General features: G+C 45.3%; 1 protein-coding gene across 19 annotated transcripts in view; it reads right to left on the bottom strand.

The window, feature by feature from the left end:
- The window catches only part of sytl2a (synaptotagmin-like 2a), a 149331-nt gene that overhangs the window by 11594 nt on the left and 119547 nt on the right, over positions 1 to 18190 (bottom strand). For 8 of the 19 annotated variants that reach the window (XM_078221837.1, XM_078221839.1, XM_078221832.1 and 5 more), the window contains 3 exons: positions 13455 to 13568; positions 5355 to 5524; positions 3661 to 3763 (listed from right to left, as the gene is read on the bottom strand). In XM_078221837.1, the coding sequence (XP_078077963.1) occupies positions 3661 to 3763; positions 5355 to 5524; positions 13455 to 13568 (387 nt within the window). Of the gene's footprint in view, positions 1 to 3660; positions 3764 to 5354; positions 5525 to 12053; positions 12087 to 13454; positions 13569 to 18190 lie in introns of all 19 variants that reach the window. The other 11 variants (XM_078221831.1, XM_078221828.1, XM_078221834.1 and 8 more) reach the window with 2 other exon arrangements.

The raw sequence follows: 18190 nt of genomic DNA, 5'->3' as shown, positions 1-18190 counted from the left end.
CCCACCTCTCCTACCCTACCTGTCCTGTTTTCCCGAGTGGTGGTTAAGTTGTCATACAGCACAAGGTCAAGGTAAAACACTGCTACTTAGAGAACCTGTCACTATAAGAGTGAAATTAACCGGTTCGACAGTGGGGGTATCACTACAGTACCAGAAAACCTTTGCTACTTAATGTGTTAAAGAACCCCAAAGACTGAAACCTGCAAGAGTGACTAAAGGGGCCAAATTGAAAGGAAAGTAGATCAATGCAAGACTCTCTGCCTTGATCCAAGCCTTAACCCAACTAGCTCAGGGACTTCTGCTCTATTTCTCTTTGCATTTCCACATGGAAGCAGGAGCCAAGCTAGATATAGGAAAATCTGCTGTGACCTGAGACCACTAGTATTTGTGTCAACAACACTCCTGGTGATCTTTCACTCTCTTTTCCCCTTATTAATTCTGCAAAGCTGGTCTGCAACAACATAGTAAAATTCACAGGAACAAACGTAGGCCAGTCAGTCCAAGAATCCTGTCCCATCTTTTTATTAGATCGTGGCTGATTTGTAATTGAACTTAAATAAACCTGCCTTTGTTTCATGTACCTGAATATTTTGCATTGCAAAACTTCATTGATATGGAATCTTGAAAATTTCAACAAACCCAACCTTTTTGGGGAGGTGACTTCATATTTTCTCTACCTAGTCAGGAAAAAAAAATGCTTCCTAATTGCACGAAGTGAGCCCTAACTGACCTTAATTTGAAGATCAGTCAGGATTCACCCAACAGAGGAAATAGCTGACGAGCACAGGAAATAAATTCAGGAATAGGCCATACAAAGAACAAAGAACAGTACAGCACAGGAAACAGGCCCTTCGGCCCTCCAAGCCTGTGCCGCTCCTTGGTCCAACTAGACCAATCGTTTGTATCCCTCCATTCCCAGGCTGCTCATGTGACTATCCAGGTAAGTCTTAAACGATGTCAGCGTGCCTGCCTCCACCACCCTACTTGGCAGCGCATTCCAGGCCCCCACCACCCTCTGTGTAAAAAACATCCCTCTGATATCCGAGTTATACTTCGCCCCTCTCACCTTGAGCCCGTGACCTCTCGTGATCGTCACCTCCGACCTGGGAAAAAGCTTCCCACTGTTCACCCTATCTATACCCTTCATAATCTTGTACACCTCTATTAGATCTCCCCTCATTCTCCGTCTTTCCAAGGAGAACAACCCCAGTCTACCCAATCTCTCCTCATAGCTAAGACCCTCCATACCAGGCAACATCCTGGTAAACCTTCTCTGCACTCTCTCTAACGCCTCCACGTCCTTCTGGTAGTGCGGCGACCAGAACTGGACGCAGTACTCCAAATGTCGCCTAACCAGCGTTCTATACAGCTGCATCATCAGACTCCAGCTTTTATACTCTATACCCCGTCCTATAAAGGCAAGCATACCATATGCCTTCTTCACCACCTTCTCCACCTGTGTTGCCACCTTCAAGGATTTGTGGACTTGCACACCTAGGTCCCTCTGTGTTTCTATACTCCTGATGACTGCCATTTATTGTATAACTCCTCCCTACATTATTTCTTCCAAAATGCATCACTTCGCATTTATCCGGATTAAACTCCATCGGCCACCTCTCTGCCCAATTTTCCAGCCTATCTATATCCTGCTGTATTGACCGACAATGCTCTTCGCTATCCGCAAGTCCAGCCATCTTCGTGTCATCCGCAAACTTGCTGATTACACCAGTTACACCTTCTTCCAAATCATTTATATATATCACAAATAGCAGAGGTCCCAGTACAGAGCCCTGCGGAACACCACTGGTCACAGACCTCCAGCCGGAAAAAGACCCTTCGACCACTACCCTCTGTCTCCTATGGCCAAGCCAGTTCTCCACCCATCTAGCCACTTCTCCTTGTATCCCATGAGCCTTAACCTTCTTAACCAACCTGCCATGTGGGACTTTGTCAAATGCCTTACTGAAATCCATATAGACGACATCCACGGCCCTTCCTTCATCAACCGTTTTTGTCACTTCCTCAAAAAACTCCACCAAATTTGTAAGGCACGACCTCCTTCTTACAAAACCATGCTGTCTGTCACTAATGAGATTGTTCCGTTCTAAATGCACATACATCCTGTCTCTAAGAATCCTCTCCAACAACTTTCCTACCATGGACGTCAAGCTCACCGGCCTATAATTTCCTGGGTTATCCCTGCTACCCTTCTTAAACAACGGGACCACATTCGCTATCCTCCAATCCTCAGGGACCTCACCCCTGTCCAAAGAAGCGACAAAGATTTCCGTCAGAGGCCCAGCAATTTCATCTCTCGTCTCCCTGAGCAGTCGAGGATAGATGCCATCAAGCCCTGGGGCTTTGTCAGTTTTAATGTTCCCTAAAAAACCTAACACTTCCTCTCTTGTAATGGAGATTTTCTCTAACGGGTCAACACCTCCCTCCGAGACACTCCCGGTTAACACGCCCCTCTCCTTCGTGAATACCGATGCAAAGTATTCATTTAGGATCTCCCCTATTCCCTTGGGTTCTAAGCATAATTCCCCTCCTTTGTCCCCGAGAGGTCCGATTTTCTCCCCGACAACTCTTTTGTTCCTAACGTATGAATAGAATGCCTTAGGATTCTCCTTAATCCTGCCTGCCAAGAACATCTCGTGACCTCTTTTTGCATACATCAAGCATGCCCCACCATTCAATATGATTATGGCTGAACTTTTACATTGACTACCTCAGTCCTACATATATTCAATGACTGAACATCCACACCCCTCTTGAGGTAGAGAATTCCAAAGATCCACAACCATCTAAGTCATTTCCCTTCAGAGTCTCTGGATAAGAGTTTGGCAATTTATGATATGTCCCCTATTTCTTAAAATTCTTCAGCCCACTGAAACAACCTTTCAGCATCTACACTGTCAAGCCCTCTCAGAAAGTTACAGGTTTCAATAACATTGCCTCTCATTCTTCTAAACACCAGAAAAAAATAGGGCAATCCTATTCAATCTCTCCTCATAGAACAAGTGAATCTAATGAACCATAGTTGCAGCCCCTCAAAGGCAAATAATTCTCCTTTTGGGTAGGGAGATTAAAACTCTACACAATACTCCAGAAGTGGTCTCACCAAAACCGTATATAGTTGTAGAAAGACCTCCCTACTCTTGTATTGGTGACATGTTTGTAATTAAAGCTAACACACCCATTTGCCTTCCAAACTGCTTTCTGTACTACAGTTTTCTGTGTTTACCCTATCACATCCCTGCATCATTTTTTCAATATCTCAAAATTTTGAATTCAGTGAAATACAAACCAACTTTATGCAAGCTGTTCTCATAACCGAACTTCAAGACCAGGTACCATTCTGATGAATCTGCACCATTACATACCTTACCATGGCCAATACATGTTTCCTGAAGTGCAATGTTTATTAAAGGTCTGCTATCACTACTGTAACACAACAAAACTTGCTTAGAATATTTCAGTAGCAAAATAAATTAATTCTTGAGGCTAAAAGGGTCAGTCACCATTAAGCAGGTTAAGAATAAATTCAAATATTTCATTTAGGTTCATTATTTACTGACTTGCATATTAAAAAAAGACTGCCAAAAAGTTATTCACAGCTAAACTCAATACAGCATGGAAAAAAATGATGGGCTCTCTTACCCTTAGTACTTCATTGTAGACTGGATTCAATGATTTCTTTTTCACTGATGTTTTCCTTTTACCCATTTTAATTTTATCTGGAAGCAGGTAACTTTTTACATACCTAAAAACAAAAGATTTATAATGAATGATCTTTTAAAATTGTGAAGATGGATGTTATTTATTTTGATATTACTTGGGTGTGTTGTACTATTCCATAAAGGCGGCTGTGTGTGGGTATATAAGTGATTTAATTAAGCTGTGGAAAGGCTAAATGGAGGCCATTGGTCCAGAAGTGTTGAAGGATGAAAGGAGTAAAAGTGATAAATACATGCATTTGTAAAGAAGCTACGATCAAGTAGTTTTATAAGTAAAGATAGAGAGGGACTTTGTTTTTTCAGCTGTTAATTTCAAAGGGCAGTAAAAGCCTGATAGCGATTGCAAAGGTCTCATGAGTAAACAAGGGCAGGTTATTAAATTTTATTTGATCCCAAAAGAGGGGGCAATAGGATTGACATGAAAGATTTTTATATATTTTGGAAAAGAGAAGTTCAAACTAGTACGGAGAACATTGGAATCGAAGATGAAAGGGAAAAAAGATACACAAGGAGAGATGTTAAGTGTTTAGTGTTGGCTGTGTGGGAAGACCTCCTGATAGAAACAGCGGTGGGCTGGGAAATGAAGTTTGAATCAGCCATCCTATCAAGCCAGAAAAGATTTGGACTGCAAAAGACAGGTTTGCTCTGGAGTTTCTTGGACTTTTACAGCACAGTGGAAGAGAGAGAGAGGTCATAGTCATATACCCTTATTAAAGCAACAGGAGTTTTACCTTGGGTAATATTACTGGATTTTTATAGTTTCTGCATCTCTAATATTTATTTGATTAACTTGAATCTGTTTCCAGTCAAAAGAGAGAATGTAATACCAAAGAACAAATCACAAGTGCTCCCTCATTCTAGAATAAATGCATGACTAATACACAAATAGTCCAATCAAATAAAACATGCATGCATAATTTAAGCAAGTTTATTTATCACTGACAAAGGCAGGAGATGTCCCAAATCCCCAACAGTCACCAAAAACTGCAAGCAAACTGGCAGACCCCAGATGATCATCCAGTCATGCAACAAGGCTTGGAATGGGGGCAAGCTTTTGGAGAAATCATAGAATCACTACTGTGCAGAAGGAGGCCATTCAGGCCCATTGAAACTGCACCAACAGCAATCCCACCCAGGCCCCATCACCGTAACCACACATATTTACCCTGCGAGTCTCTCTGACACGAAGGGGCAATTTAGCATGGCCAATCAGCCTAAGCCACACATCTTTGGACTGTGGGAGGAAACCAGATCACCTGGAGGAAACCCATGCAGACATGGGGAGAATGTGCAAATGCCCCACACAGAGTGACTAGAGGCCGGAATTGAACCCAGGTCCCTGGTACTGAGGCAGCAGTGCTAACCACTCAGCCACCGTAAATCACCTGGTGATGCCTTGAAGCTCTTGAAATGTTTCATCCCTGAACGATTACACTTAAAGTCACTTAACGCAGTACAGCTCTTGGGTCGAACCAGAGTCCTTTGTCTGTATGAGTGAACTACACACTAGATAAACACAATGGACCATCATGGAAGTTCAGCGTTATGTTTGAAACAAGATCCATATATACAAAAATGCATACTGTGAATGAAAAATAATTTTAAAAATTTACTAACGGATCAGATCGATTTTTCTTCTCTTCAGCAACAGCTAGGTCTGAGCAGCGTACCACAAAAATATGGAACTCCTTCAACTTGTCTACATAATCCAAGGAAAATTGCATCTTCCCTCTGACATCAATATTTCCAAAGTCGCCACTGTAGATGCTCATTGTACTTCCACTAACCTGTTAGCATTCAAATAGTTAAAAAATTAAATATCTAAACAATATGTATTAAGAAAATTGGCCATTTAGATTGTGCAAATGGAGCGAACAAAGGAATGAACATTTTCTCAGATCATTCGCCCATTAGTCCTGGAGCAGTGCCAATTTACAATTTTGTTGCTATTACTTAGTCAGATTCAGCTATCTTACAGTTACTCAAGAAATGCTGAATGATTGATCAATGGACCTGATCTATTTGATTGGATCTTGAAAATAGGAGATTCAATAATTATGTAGACAGCAGAGAGAATGCTACAAAGGGTGGCTTCTGAACCACTGCTACCACCATGGAAAGCACAACTATGGCAAGCTGTAAAATACGTGGCAAATAACTTTCAAGACAAATTAACAATCTTGAACATAAAAGAGTAAAAAAAGGACTTTTTGTATTCAAGTGTCTCAAAATATGTAAGCTGGGCGGGGGGGGGGGGGATTTGTGGGCTAAATTTGTGGGTTATGGGGATGGGGGGAGCTGGGCCTGGGTAAGATGGTCTGTCGGAGATTTGGTGCAGACTCAATGGGCCGAATGGCCCCCTTCTGCACTGGAGGAATTCTAATGATTCCAAAATGCCATTCTGCCTGAAAAAAAAAACAGGGAACTGTAGGAATTTTTAAGCCCCATTCTTGCACTTTTTATATTTGTCATCCCCTTTAATTAATGGCAAATACCTTATTGACTTCCAAATCTAGTAATTCAATTTAAGTGCTATGTAATTGGATTTTGGAGTGGAGTAAGTGTACAATCAAGTAAAATGATATTGGATGAAGAAAAATAATACAGGACCACTGTACAAATTTACATCTGTGTATCATTATTTAAGCATGAATTAGGTCCCACTAATAAACCATTTGATTCTCTAAACAAGGAACAAGTAGAATTGCTTTCCGGCTGCCCTGTCAAGAGCTTGAATTTGAACCTTATATAGTGTAGGCAGAGGCTAAAAAGTCTTCCATTCCACTTGCAGTTGGGTCTGAGGCATTCAAGTCAGGCGACCCTGACCTATACAGGAAAGCCAGATATGATCTACGGAGATCCATCAAAGGTGCCAAAAGATAGAACCAGACCAAGCTAGAATCCCAGGCTAGCCACATGGACTCCCGCCAACTATAGCAATGTCTGCAAGACATAACAGGCTACAAGATGAAGGCAGGTAAAATTGCTGGCTCCAATGCACCCCTCCCGATGAGCTCAACGCATTCTATGCCCGTTTTGAGCAAGAGATCAACGAGAGCACGCCCTCCATCCCGAAAGCCTCGGACGAACCTGTATCCAAGGATACCATTGCCGACATCAGAGCAACCTTCTCAAAAGTCAACCCACGGAAAGCAACTGGCCCAGATAGGGTACCCAGACTAGCACTCAGGTCCTGTGCGGACCAGTTGGCGGGGGTATTTGCAGACACCTTCAACCTCTCTTTATACCAATCAGAGGTCCCTACCTCCTTCAAGAAGACAACCATCTTCCTAGCACCAAAGAAAAGCCAAGCAGTGTGCCTTAATGACTATCATCCGGTGGCTCTGACATCCATCACTATGAAGTGCTTTGAAAGGTTAATCATGGCATAAATCAATTCCTCCCTCCCAGACTGCCTGGATTCTCTACAGTTCGTACATCACTGCAACAGGTCCACAGCAGACGCCATCTCCCTGGCCCTACATTCAACCCTGGAACACATAGCAAAGACACCTATGTCAGACTCCTATTCATGGACTGCAGCTCTGCCTTTAACACCATTATTCCTACAAGACTCGTCTACAAACTTCATGGCCTGGGGCTCGCTCCTCCCTCTGCAACGGGATTCTAGACTTCCTAACCCACAGACCGCAGTCAGTAAGGATAAGCAACAACACCTCCTCCATGATCATCCTTAACCAGTGTTCCGCAAGGCTGTGTCCTCAGCTCCTTACTATACTCCTTATACACCTATGACTGTGTTGCCAAATTCCCCTCCAACTCGATTTTCAAGTTTACTGATGACACCACCGTTGTGGGTCAATTCTCAAACAAGGACGAGACACAGTACAGAATCTGATGAACTGGTGCGACGACAATAATCTCTCCCTCAATGTCAACAAAACAAAGGAGACAATCATCGACTTCAGGAAGCATAGAGGAGGGCATGCCCTTGTCTGTATCAATGGGGATGAAGTAAAAATGGTCGAGAGCTTCAAGTTTTTAGTTGTCCCTCCACAAGGACACTATTGTTAAGAAAGCCCATCAATGTCTTTACTTTTTCAAGAGACTAAGGAAATTTGGCATGTCCACTGCAACTCTCACCAACTTCTACAGATGCACCATAGAAAGCATTCTTTCTGGTTGTATCACAGCTTGGTATGGTTCCTGCTCTGTCCAAGTCTGCAAGAAACTACAAAGGGTCGTGAACGAAGCTCAGTCCACCACTCAAACCAGCCTCCCATCCGTTGACACTGTTTACACTTTTTACTGCCTTGGAAAAGCAACCAGCATAATCAAGGACCCCACACATGCCAAACATACTCTCTTCCACCTTCTTCCTTCAGGAAACTGTAACACTACATTCTTGACTCTCTCCTTTCCTTCCCTTTGTACAGTATGTTTTGTCTGTTTAGCATGCAAGAAACAATACTTTTCACTATATACTAATAGACGTGACAATAATAAATCAAATCAAAAATGCAATCAGACTTCATTTTCCAAATAGTATACTGTGCAGCTCTAATGTCACGTAGGTTGCATTTTATAGTTTTTTCTTGTTTGACCAATTAACTTAAATGAATGCAATTTCTTGAAACCCTGAAACAAAGCTAAGAAAGTAAGGCATATATTTAGTTTATTACATTTCATTGGTGCCATTCATTGATTCTTAAATTTAATCTCACAACCATGTGTGTGATTTTATGCACTTAGCTGTTCCTTTTTTCTCTTTTTTGGAGATCTTTTGCAAGTTGTCCTGCGTGGTTAGTAAACACAACTGCAAATGAGATGCTATGTATAACACAAGAAGTTCATGCAAATGGTTGCAACACCATCAGAGACACCTCTTGATAGTGCCATATATTAATGCACAAAGAACAACGACATACAAAAATGCAGTTTTAATCCTCCATGCTGCCACATTATTGCTGGTAAATGTTAAGGGAAAGGCATAAAAGGAAATCAGATGACAAGGCATGCATTATCCAGTGTCACATGCCTCCTAGTGGCCAGCTGAAAAATGTCACTGAGGTTTGCCTAAAAGCCTCATCATCTCTGATGGGTCGAGACTGGTGGGATAAAGTCTTTATAACCTTAGAATAAAACAACTGCTGGTATAAAAGAATTAGAAGTTACAAATTCGATATACTAAATATATATTTGTTCTGGTAATTAGCACTCTTCACCCACCTCTCCCCAAATTCCAGCAAGCAAGCAGATTTCTGCCAATGCCCTTCTGCAACAATGGTGCAAGGGCAAAAGAGTATTCTGGAGCAACTGGAGAAGAACTTGGAAAGGGTGGGAAAGATCCTGTTGTCATGATCCATATTGGGACCAATGACATGGGGAAGAAAATGAAGGCAGTCCTTCTGGGAGAATATCAGAAGATGGTAATCTCTTTTTTAGGGGGCAATAGGGATCAGGAAGGTGAATGCATGTCTAAAAGACCAAGGAGGAAGCAGGGACTTGATTTAGGGATACCGACACTAGTACTGGGACCAAATACTGGAAGGAGGCCATAAGAAGAAATCATAAAGGGAAAACCTCAGCACTGTGACATAACATAATAAGCTGAAATTGATTGAGAAAGGCGTAACCAAGATAAAGACAAAAGTAATGGACTGCAGGAAAACTAGTTTTGAGGTGACAAGAATTAAACTAAGGAAGTTCACAGGAATGGAGTAAGAAACCTGACAAGCAAAGACATAGAATAGTGGTGGGAAATATTTAAAACAGGGACCAAGAAAGTTCAGGAGGAATATATTCTGCTACATACAAATAAGATCTCACTGAAAGAAGAAAGAAAGTGGCAAGGGAAAAATTAAGAAAAAGTCATCCACTAATCAAAAACAGTAAAAAGGAAAGATGAGTCAGAATTATGGCACAGGAGACCATTTGACCTATCAAATCAATACCAGCTCTGTAGAATAATCCAGTTAGTCCCATTCATTTGCTTTATCCCCACACCCTTGCAAATTTACTTCCCTCAAATAATCTTTTCAAATCATTTATCATCTCAGTTTCCACCACTGACCTGGAACCTGCTGCTTCTGCCAGTGCTAAAAGTTCTTCCTTACATCTTGCATTTCTTGCTCAAAACCTTGAATCTGTCTCTACTAATCCTTGTACTAATTGGAATATTTTTTCCACGTCTAAAATTGTCATAATCTTGTACACCTCTCCTCATAATCTCCTTTTTAATCCAAGGAGAACCTCAGCTTCTCCAGCTTAACCATGTAGCTAAAATCCCAGCCCCAGATCCTTTCTGGCAAATCTCCTCACCCTTTCAAGCGCTCCCATATCTTTCATAAAATGCAATGACCAGAATTGGGTGCAACCCTTCAGTTGTGGCCGAACCAGAGCTTTATAAAGCTTTAGCATAAATTCTCTGCTTTTGTACTTAAAACCTCTATTTAAGACACCTGGGATCCCATCTTCTTTGCTAATTATTCTCTATCTTTAGTTCTGCCACTTTCAAACGATTTATGCACATGAACCTCTCGGGTTTCTCTATCCCTCCACACATTACGGAACTGTGTTATTAGGTTTATGTTGCCTCTTCCTCTCCCTCTGTCAAAATGCATCACCTTAAAATTTTGTGCATCAAATTCCATCTGCTACTTGTCTGCGCATTCTGATGGCTTAAGACCTGTTGCTGTCGAATGGTATCATCCTCACCGTGGTATTTTAAAAGAGAAGCTTGCAGACCACAAAGTTATAAAACAAAGAGTTTTTATTGCGGAAAGATGTTGCTCTTACAAGCCCCGAGATTAGACTGGCTGCAAGCCCAGCCGCTGATGACATCATCTGTATATCACATGATGCAAGGGACCTTGTCCCAATTAGGGACAAATATGAATACTCACTTTTTACCACACAGCCAAGGTTGATAGCATCAGCAAATTTTGAAATTTTATTCTATAATTCCAATATCCAAATCATTTTATATATCAAAAATATGTACACTCCCAACACTAACCCTTTGGAAACACTACTGTCTACCTTCCTCTAATCGAAACTCAATGTTTTCTATCTTTTAGCCATTTTTTAACCAAGTTGATACTGACCCTCCTATTCCATGAGCCTCAATTTGTTAATCAATCTTTGATATCATACTACATGAAATACTTCCTTAAAATCCACACAGACAAGATCAATTACATTCTCATCAACTTTGTTACTTCATCAAAACTTAAATTTGATTAATTAAGCAATCTACCTTTTACACATACGTGCCATTAGTTAATTTGAACCTCTCCAACTGCCTGCTAATTTTTTCCCTGATTATGGTTTCTAAAACTTTGCCGCTGATCAGCCTAGTTACTTGGGATGTCCTTGCACCCTTTTTGAACAAGGATGTCTTATTTGCCACTTTCCAATCTTCTGGCACCTCTGCTGTATCTAGGAAAGATTATGGCTAGCCTTTCTCTTATCTCCACCCCCAGTCCCCTCATCTACCTGGGATGGAAGCCATTTGGACCAGGTGACTTATTCATTCCATACACATTCCAGCCTTCCCAGTACATTCTACCAATCAAATTTTCACTGCATCTAGTACCTGTACGATTGCCATTTCTACCAATACTTTACAATGCTTACAAACAAGGGGATGCTAATAAAGAAGTACTCATTTAATATTCTGGCCTTGTCCTGCATCTCTTTATCCCTAATACGCCTCACCTCCCCACCCTTTTAAAGTTTATTTATTAGTCACAAGTAGGCTTACATTAACACTGCATGCAAGTTACTGTGAAAATCCCCTAGTCGCCACACTGACGCCTGTTCGGGTAGTCATGATGTGGGGATGCCGGCGTGGGACTGGGGTAAACACAGTAAGAAGTTTAACAACACCAGTTAAAGTCCAACAGGTTTATTTGGTAGCAAAAGCCACACAAGCTTGTGTGGCTTTTGCTACCAAATAAACCTGTTGGACTTTAACCTGGTGTTGTTAAGCCTGTTCGGGTACACAGAGGGAGAATTTAGCATGGCCAATGCACCTAACCAGCACGTCGTTCGGACTGCGGGAGGAAACCGGAGCATCTGGAGGAAACCTATGCAGACATGGGAGAACATGCAGACTTTGCATAGACAGTGACCCAAGCCGGGAATCGAACCCGGGTCCTTGGCGCTGTGAGGCAGCAGTGCTAATCACTGTGCCACCGTGGCACCCTTTTATTGCTGGTTTACCATTTACATGAAAGCAGCAGTTTTGGCTTCCCCTTTACATTAACTGCCATTCTACTCTCATAATCTGTCTTTGCCAATCTTATTTTCCTCTTCACTTCCCCTCTTAACCAGAACTAAAAGTATACTCACTGGAAATGACTGAACAGTCTGGGTATCTTTTCTCTAGAAAAGAGAAAGTTAAGTGGTAAAATATAATGAAAGGTTTTAATAGGGTAGACACAAAGATGATGTTTCCGCTTGTGGTGGAGACCAAAACTAGGACCCATAAGTACAAGATAATCAATAAATCCAATTGGGAATTAAGGGGAAACTTTGTGTTAAAGTTGGAAGTGTGGTCAGAACATGCCACAAGGACTAGTTGAGGCAAATAGAATAGCTGCACTTGAGAGAAGCTAGATAAGCATATGAGATTGGAAGGAATAGACATATATGCTGATAAGGTTAGACAAAGAGTGGGAGGAAGCTTGCGGAGAGCATAAATGCCACCACAGACCAGCTGGGTCAAAAGGGTGGCTTTTGTGCTGTACACTCTTTGTAATTATTGAGAAATCATCACAATCTGCCTTCTCAGTGGGAAAACAATTGTCCTTTGCTTAATGCGCCATCAGACCTTTTAAACCAAGGGCCACATTTAATGCTTGTGCCAGAGGCTATCCCCACTAGCTAGAGAACTACTGGGAGCTCCATATAGCATCTGTGGGTAAGCCTGGCACTATTTAACTGCCCTCATCTACCAACTGGTCAGTGCAAGGCTTTTATGCAATCAATCCTCCAACGGGATGAAATCCCATTCCCTGAATGCTGCCAGCCAATTAGAAGCTGACAGCTCTCCATTACCAGCAGGGTCAGTGGGAGTCATGGCTGCTGCCAGCAATGCTCCAAAATGCAACTGGAGGATCAACGTTGGATCCCTGAACACGGATGATTGAGGTGTTATGGGGATTGTGGGGTGAGGGTTGCGAAGTGAGAGGCAAGATGGTTTTGGTAGTTCCCATTCCCTTCTCGATGCTGGGTCCCTCAATTGAGCACCAACAATGAGTCTCCACTCTCCACCAGTTCCCTCCTGCACAAGGCTACAGGCAAACCAGAGTTTGCTGGACAGCCTTTGGGAAGCATAGGAGACCTGCAAGAGTCTCATTAAATCCCTGAGTCTCTACTAAATTCTGGTGGACTCAAGATAATTGCCCTGAATCGGTTCATTCATGAGCTCAATTGACATCCTGGATTCCTAAGTCAATTACTTCCGGCCCCCAATTTAATTGCAGACAGTTCTCCCAGTGCCAGGAATCCAATGCAGTACACCCACCTGTTTCTCCCAGCCCCACTGCTATCGTGCCCATTCCAATGGACTCCATTATATTCCGCTCCAGGTTTAATTTGAAATCTCTTTTGGGGAAGACAACAACCTGGCAGTGCTATCAATTTATACGAGTGGGAGGGAGGACGAGGTTGGGAAGAACATAGAAACACAGCTGTTGAGACGAGGTTAGTAAAAGCATTATAATGGATTAACAAAAATGTTTTACATACAGAGGATCTTGATGCCATGCCAGAAGAGCTGCTAATGTTTGTTAGAGAGCTTGCAATTGTCCCACGCCTGTCCATCTGGAAGCTGCTCTCCGACATTGAGTCTGCATCATCATTCTACAGAATTCCATAATAAATCATCTGTTGTCAATTGTTTTTTTTAAAAATACCAACATAACTTGTCATGCTCTAAATGCGCAATACTGGAACTTGCTCTGTATTACCGAAGAACAGTGCTGAAGTTCCACTTATGTTTTTGCTTAATTTCCGTATGGAAAACTATAAATTACCAAGGACATATTAATTATATAATTAGTACTATTCAAGCTAATTGAAACTGTTTCTTTAAAAAGCCACATCCTTACTATTTTGAAAACCCTGTATTTCATTCCCATAGTACATTTGACACAGGTGTTCAGAACTAAGCACAGCTTCATGCCATCAATTTTCAATAATCAAAGATGCCATTCAATTCAAATATTGATCAAAATAAAACAATGGTGAATCATTGCCCACGCATATACATATTTTCATTAACCTCAAGTCAATAATTTACATTAATTGCACTAGTCTAGGCTCAATTTTACCAGCCTCTGGAAATGGACTGGAGGGCAGAAGGCCTCGGAGGAGTCTGACATCTTCTGATCAGCGCAAAGTATTCTCAGTGATGGAAACTTCAGTGGGTAACCAATCAAGCCAGTTAAGTGATCAATGAAGGGTCACTTCATGCCCTCATCAATATTTTATTGGCTTCAGGAGGGGATGTTACCATGTGCAGTGACCACCTTAACCCTTTTGATGACTGTTGGGTTTGAGGTAGTGGGGGGAATGGGGGGGGGGGGGGGGGGAATGGGGGGGGGGGGGGGGAATGGGGGGGGGGGGGGGGAATGGGGGGGGGGGGGGGGAATGGGGGGGGGGGGGGGAATGGGGGGGGGGGGGGGGGAAATGGGGGGTGGGGGGAAGGGGGGGGGGGAATGGGGGGTGGGGGGAATGGGGGGTGGGGGGAATGGGGGGGGGGAATGGGGGGGGGGGAATGGGGGGGGGGGAATGGGGGGGGGGGGGAATGGGGGGGGGGAGGGGGGGGGAATGGGGGGGGGGGAATGGGGGGGGGGGGGAATGGGGGGGGGGGGGAATGGGGGGGGGGGGGAATGGGGGGGGGGGGGGGAATGGGGGGGGGGGGGGGGGAATGGGGGGGGGGGGGGAATGGGGGGGGGGGGAATGGGGGGGGATGGTGGGGGGGAATGGGGGGGGGGGGGAATGGGGGGGGGGGGGGAGTGGGGGGGGGGGGGGGGGAATGGGGGGGGGGGGGGGGAATGGGGGGGATGGGATGGGGGGGGGGGAATGGGGGGGGGGGGGGAATGGGGGGGGGGGGGAATGGGGGGGGGGGGGGGGGAATGGGGGGGGGGGGGGGAATGGGGGGGGGGAATGGGGGGGGGGGAATGGGGGGGGGGGAATGGGGGGGGGGGAATGGGGGGGGGGGGAATGGGGGGGGGGGAATGGGGGGGGGGAATGGGGGGGGGGAATGGGGGGGGGGGAAGGAATGGGGGGGGGAGGAATGGGGGGGGGGGAATGGGGGGGGGAATGGGGGGGGAATGGGGGGGGGGGAATGGGGGGGGGGGGGAATGGGGGGGGGGGAATGGGGGGGGGGGAAATGGGGGGGGGGAAATGGGGGGGGGGAATGGGGGGGGGGAATGGGGGGGGGGAATGGGGGGGGGAATGGGGGGGGGGAATGGGGGGGAATGGGGGGGGGGAGGGGGGGAATGGGGGGGATGGGGGGGGAATGGGGGGGATGGGGGGGGAATGGGGGGGGAGGGGGGGATGGGGGGGGGAATGGGGGGGGGAATGGGGGGGGGAATGGGGGGGGGGGAATGGGGGGGGGGGAATGGGGGGGGGATGGGGGGGGGAATGGGGGGGGATGGGGGGGGATGGGGGGGGGGGGGATGGGGGGGGGGGATGGGGGGGGGGATGGGGGGGGGATGGGGGGGGGATGGGGGGGGAGGATGGGGGGGGAGGATGGGGGGGGGGGATGGGGGGGGGGATGGGGGGGGGGGGGGGGGATGGGGGGGGGGGATGGGGGGGGGGATGGGGGGGGGGGGGGATGGGGGGGGGGATGGGGGGGGGGGATGGGGGGGGGATGGGGGGGGGGATGGGGGGGATGGGGGGGGGATGGGGGGGGGGGATAGAACATAGAACATAGAACATTACAGCGCAGAACAGGCCCTTCGGCCCACGATGTTGCACCGACCAGTTAAAAAAAAACTGTGACCCTCCAACCTAAACCAATTTCTTTTCGTCCATGAACCTATCTACGGATCTCTTAAACGCCCCCAAACTAGGCGCATTTACTACTGATGCTGGCAGGGCATTCCAATCCCTCACCACCCTCTGGGTAAAGAACCTACCCCTGACATCGGTTCTATAACTACCCCCCCTCAATTTAAAGCCATGCCCCCTCGTGCTGGATTTCTCCATCAGAGGAAAAAGGCTATCACTATCCACCCTATCTAAACCTCTAATCATCTTATATGTTTCAATAAGATCCCCTCTTAGCCGCCGCCTTTCCAGCGAAAACAATCCCAAATCCCTCAGCCTCTCCTCATAGGATCTCCCCTCCATACCAGGCAACATCCTGGTAAACCTCCTCTGCACCCTCTCCAAAGCCTCCACATCCTTCCTGTAATGTGGGGACCAGAACTGCACACAGTACTCCAAGTGCGGCCGCACCAGAGTTGTGTACAGTTGCAACATAACGCTACGACTCCTAAATTCAATCCCCCTACCAATAAACGCCAAGACACCATATGCCTTCTTAACAACCTTATCTACTTGATTCCCAACTTTCAGGGATCTATGCACACATACACCTAGATCCCTCTGCTCCTCCACACTATTCAAAGTCCTCCCGTTAGCCCTATACTCAACACATCTGTTATTCCTACCAAAGTGAATTACCTCACACTTCTCCGCATTAAACTCCATCCGCCACCTCTCGGCCCAACTTTGCAACCTGTCTAAGTCTTCTTGCAAACTACGACACCCTTCCTCACTGTCTACCACACCACCGACTTTGGTGTCATCAGCAAATTTGCTAATCCACCCAACTATACCCTCATCCAGATCATTAATAAATATTACAAACAGCAGTGGCCCCAAAACAGATCCCTGAGGTACACCACTTGTAACCGCACTCCATGATGAATATTTACTATCAACCACCACCCTCTGTTTCCTATCCGCTAGCCAATTCCTGATCCAATTTCCTAGATCACCCCCAATCCCATACATCTGCATTTTCTGCAGAAGCCTACCATGGTGAACCTTATCAAACGCCTTACTAAAATCCATATATACCACGTCCACTGCCTTGCCCCCATCCACCTCCTTGGTCACTTTCTCAAAAAACTCAATAAGGTTAGTAAGGCACGACCTACCTGCCACAAAACCATGCTGACTATCACCTATCAATTCATTACTCTCCAAATAACTATAAATCCTATCCCTTATAATTTTTTCCAACATCTTGCCGACAACAGAAGTGAGACTCACCGGTCTATAATTCCCGGGGAAGTCTCTGTTCCCCTTCTTAAACAATGGGACAACATTCGCTAACCTCCAATCTTCTGGTACTATACCAGAGGCCAACGACGACCTGAAGATCAGAGCCAGAGGCTCTGCAATCACTTCTCTTGCCTCCCAGAGAATCCTTGGATAAATCCCATCCGGACCAGGGGATTTATCTATTTTCAGACCCTCCAGAATATCCTGCACATCCTCCTTATCAACTGTAATACTGTCTATTCTACTCCCCTGCAACCAGTGTCCTCCTCAGCTATATTCATGTCCCCTTGCGTGAACACCGAAGAGAAATATTGGTTCAATGCTTCACCAATCTCCTCCGGTTCCACACATAACTTCCCTCTGCCATCTATAACTGGCCCTAAACTTGCCCTAACCAACCTTCTGTTCTTGACATACCTATAGAACGCCTTAGGATTCTCTTTAACCCTATCCGCCAAAGTCTTCTCATGTCCCCTTTTAGCCCTTCTAAGCTCGCTCTTCAACTCCCTCTTAGCCAATCTAAAGCTTTCTAGTGCACTACCCGAGTGCTCACGTCTCATCCGAACATAAGCCTCCTTTTTCTTTTTAACCAACAAAGAAACTTTTTTGGTGCACCACGGTTCCCTAGCCCTACCAATTCCTCCTTGCCTGACAGGGACATACCTATCACAGACTCGCAGTAGCTGCTCCTTGAAAAAACTCCACATGTCGGACGTTCCCAGTCCCTGTAATCTCCTAGTCCAACCTATGTTTCCTAATTCTCTCCTAATAGCCTCATAATTACCCTTCCCCCAGCTAAAACCACTGGCCCGAGGTTCATGCCTATCCCTTTCCATCACTAAGGTGAACGTAACCGAATTGTGGTCACTATCACCAAAATGCACACCAACTTCCAAGTCTAGCACCTGGTCTGGCTCATTTCCCAGCACCAGATCCAATATAGCCTCACCTCTAGTTGGCCTGTCTACATACTGAGTCAAAAAACCTTCCTGCACGCTTTGAACAAAAACTGACCCCTCTAACGAGCTAGAGCTATAACAATTCCAGTCAATATTAGTCAAGTTAAAATCCCCCATAACAATTGCCCTATTACTTTCACTCCTAAGCAGGATTGACTCCGCAATCCTTTCCTCAACCTCTCTAGAACTTTTAGGAGGTCTATAAAAGACTCCCAACAGGGT

The sequence above is a fragment of the Mustelus asterias genome, chromosome 10 (genome assembly GCF_964213995.1).
Source record: "Mustelus asterias chromosome 10, sMusAst1.hap1.1, whole genome shotgun sequence".
NCBI classification, from domain to species: Eukaryota; Metazoa; Chordata; class Chondrichthyes; order Carcharhiniformes; family Triakidae; genus Mustelus; species Mustelus asterias.
Note: the sequence above shows the minus strand (reverse complement) of the source record. Positions and strands in the feature narration are given on the sequence as shown.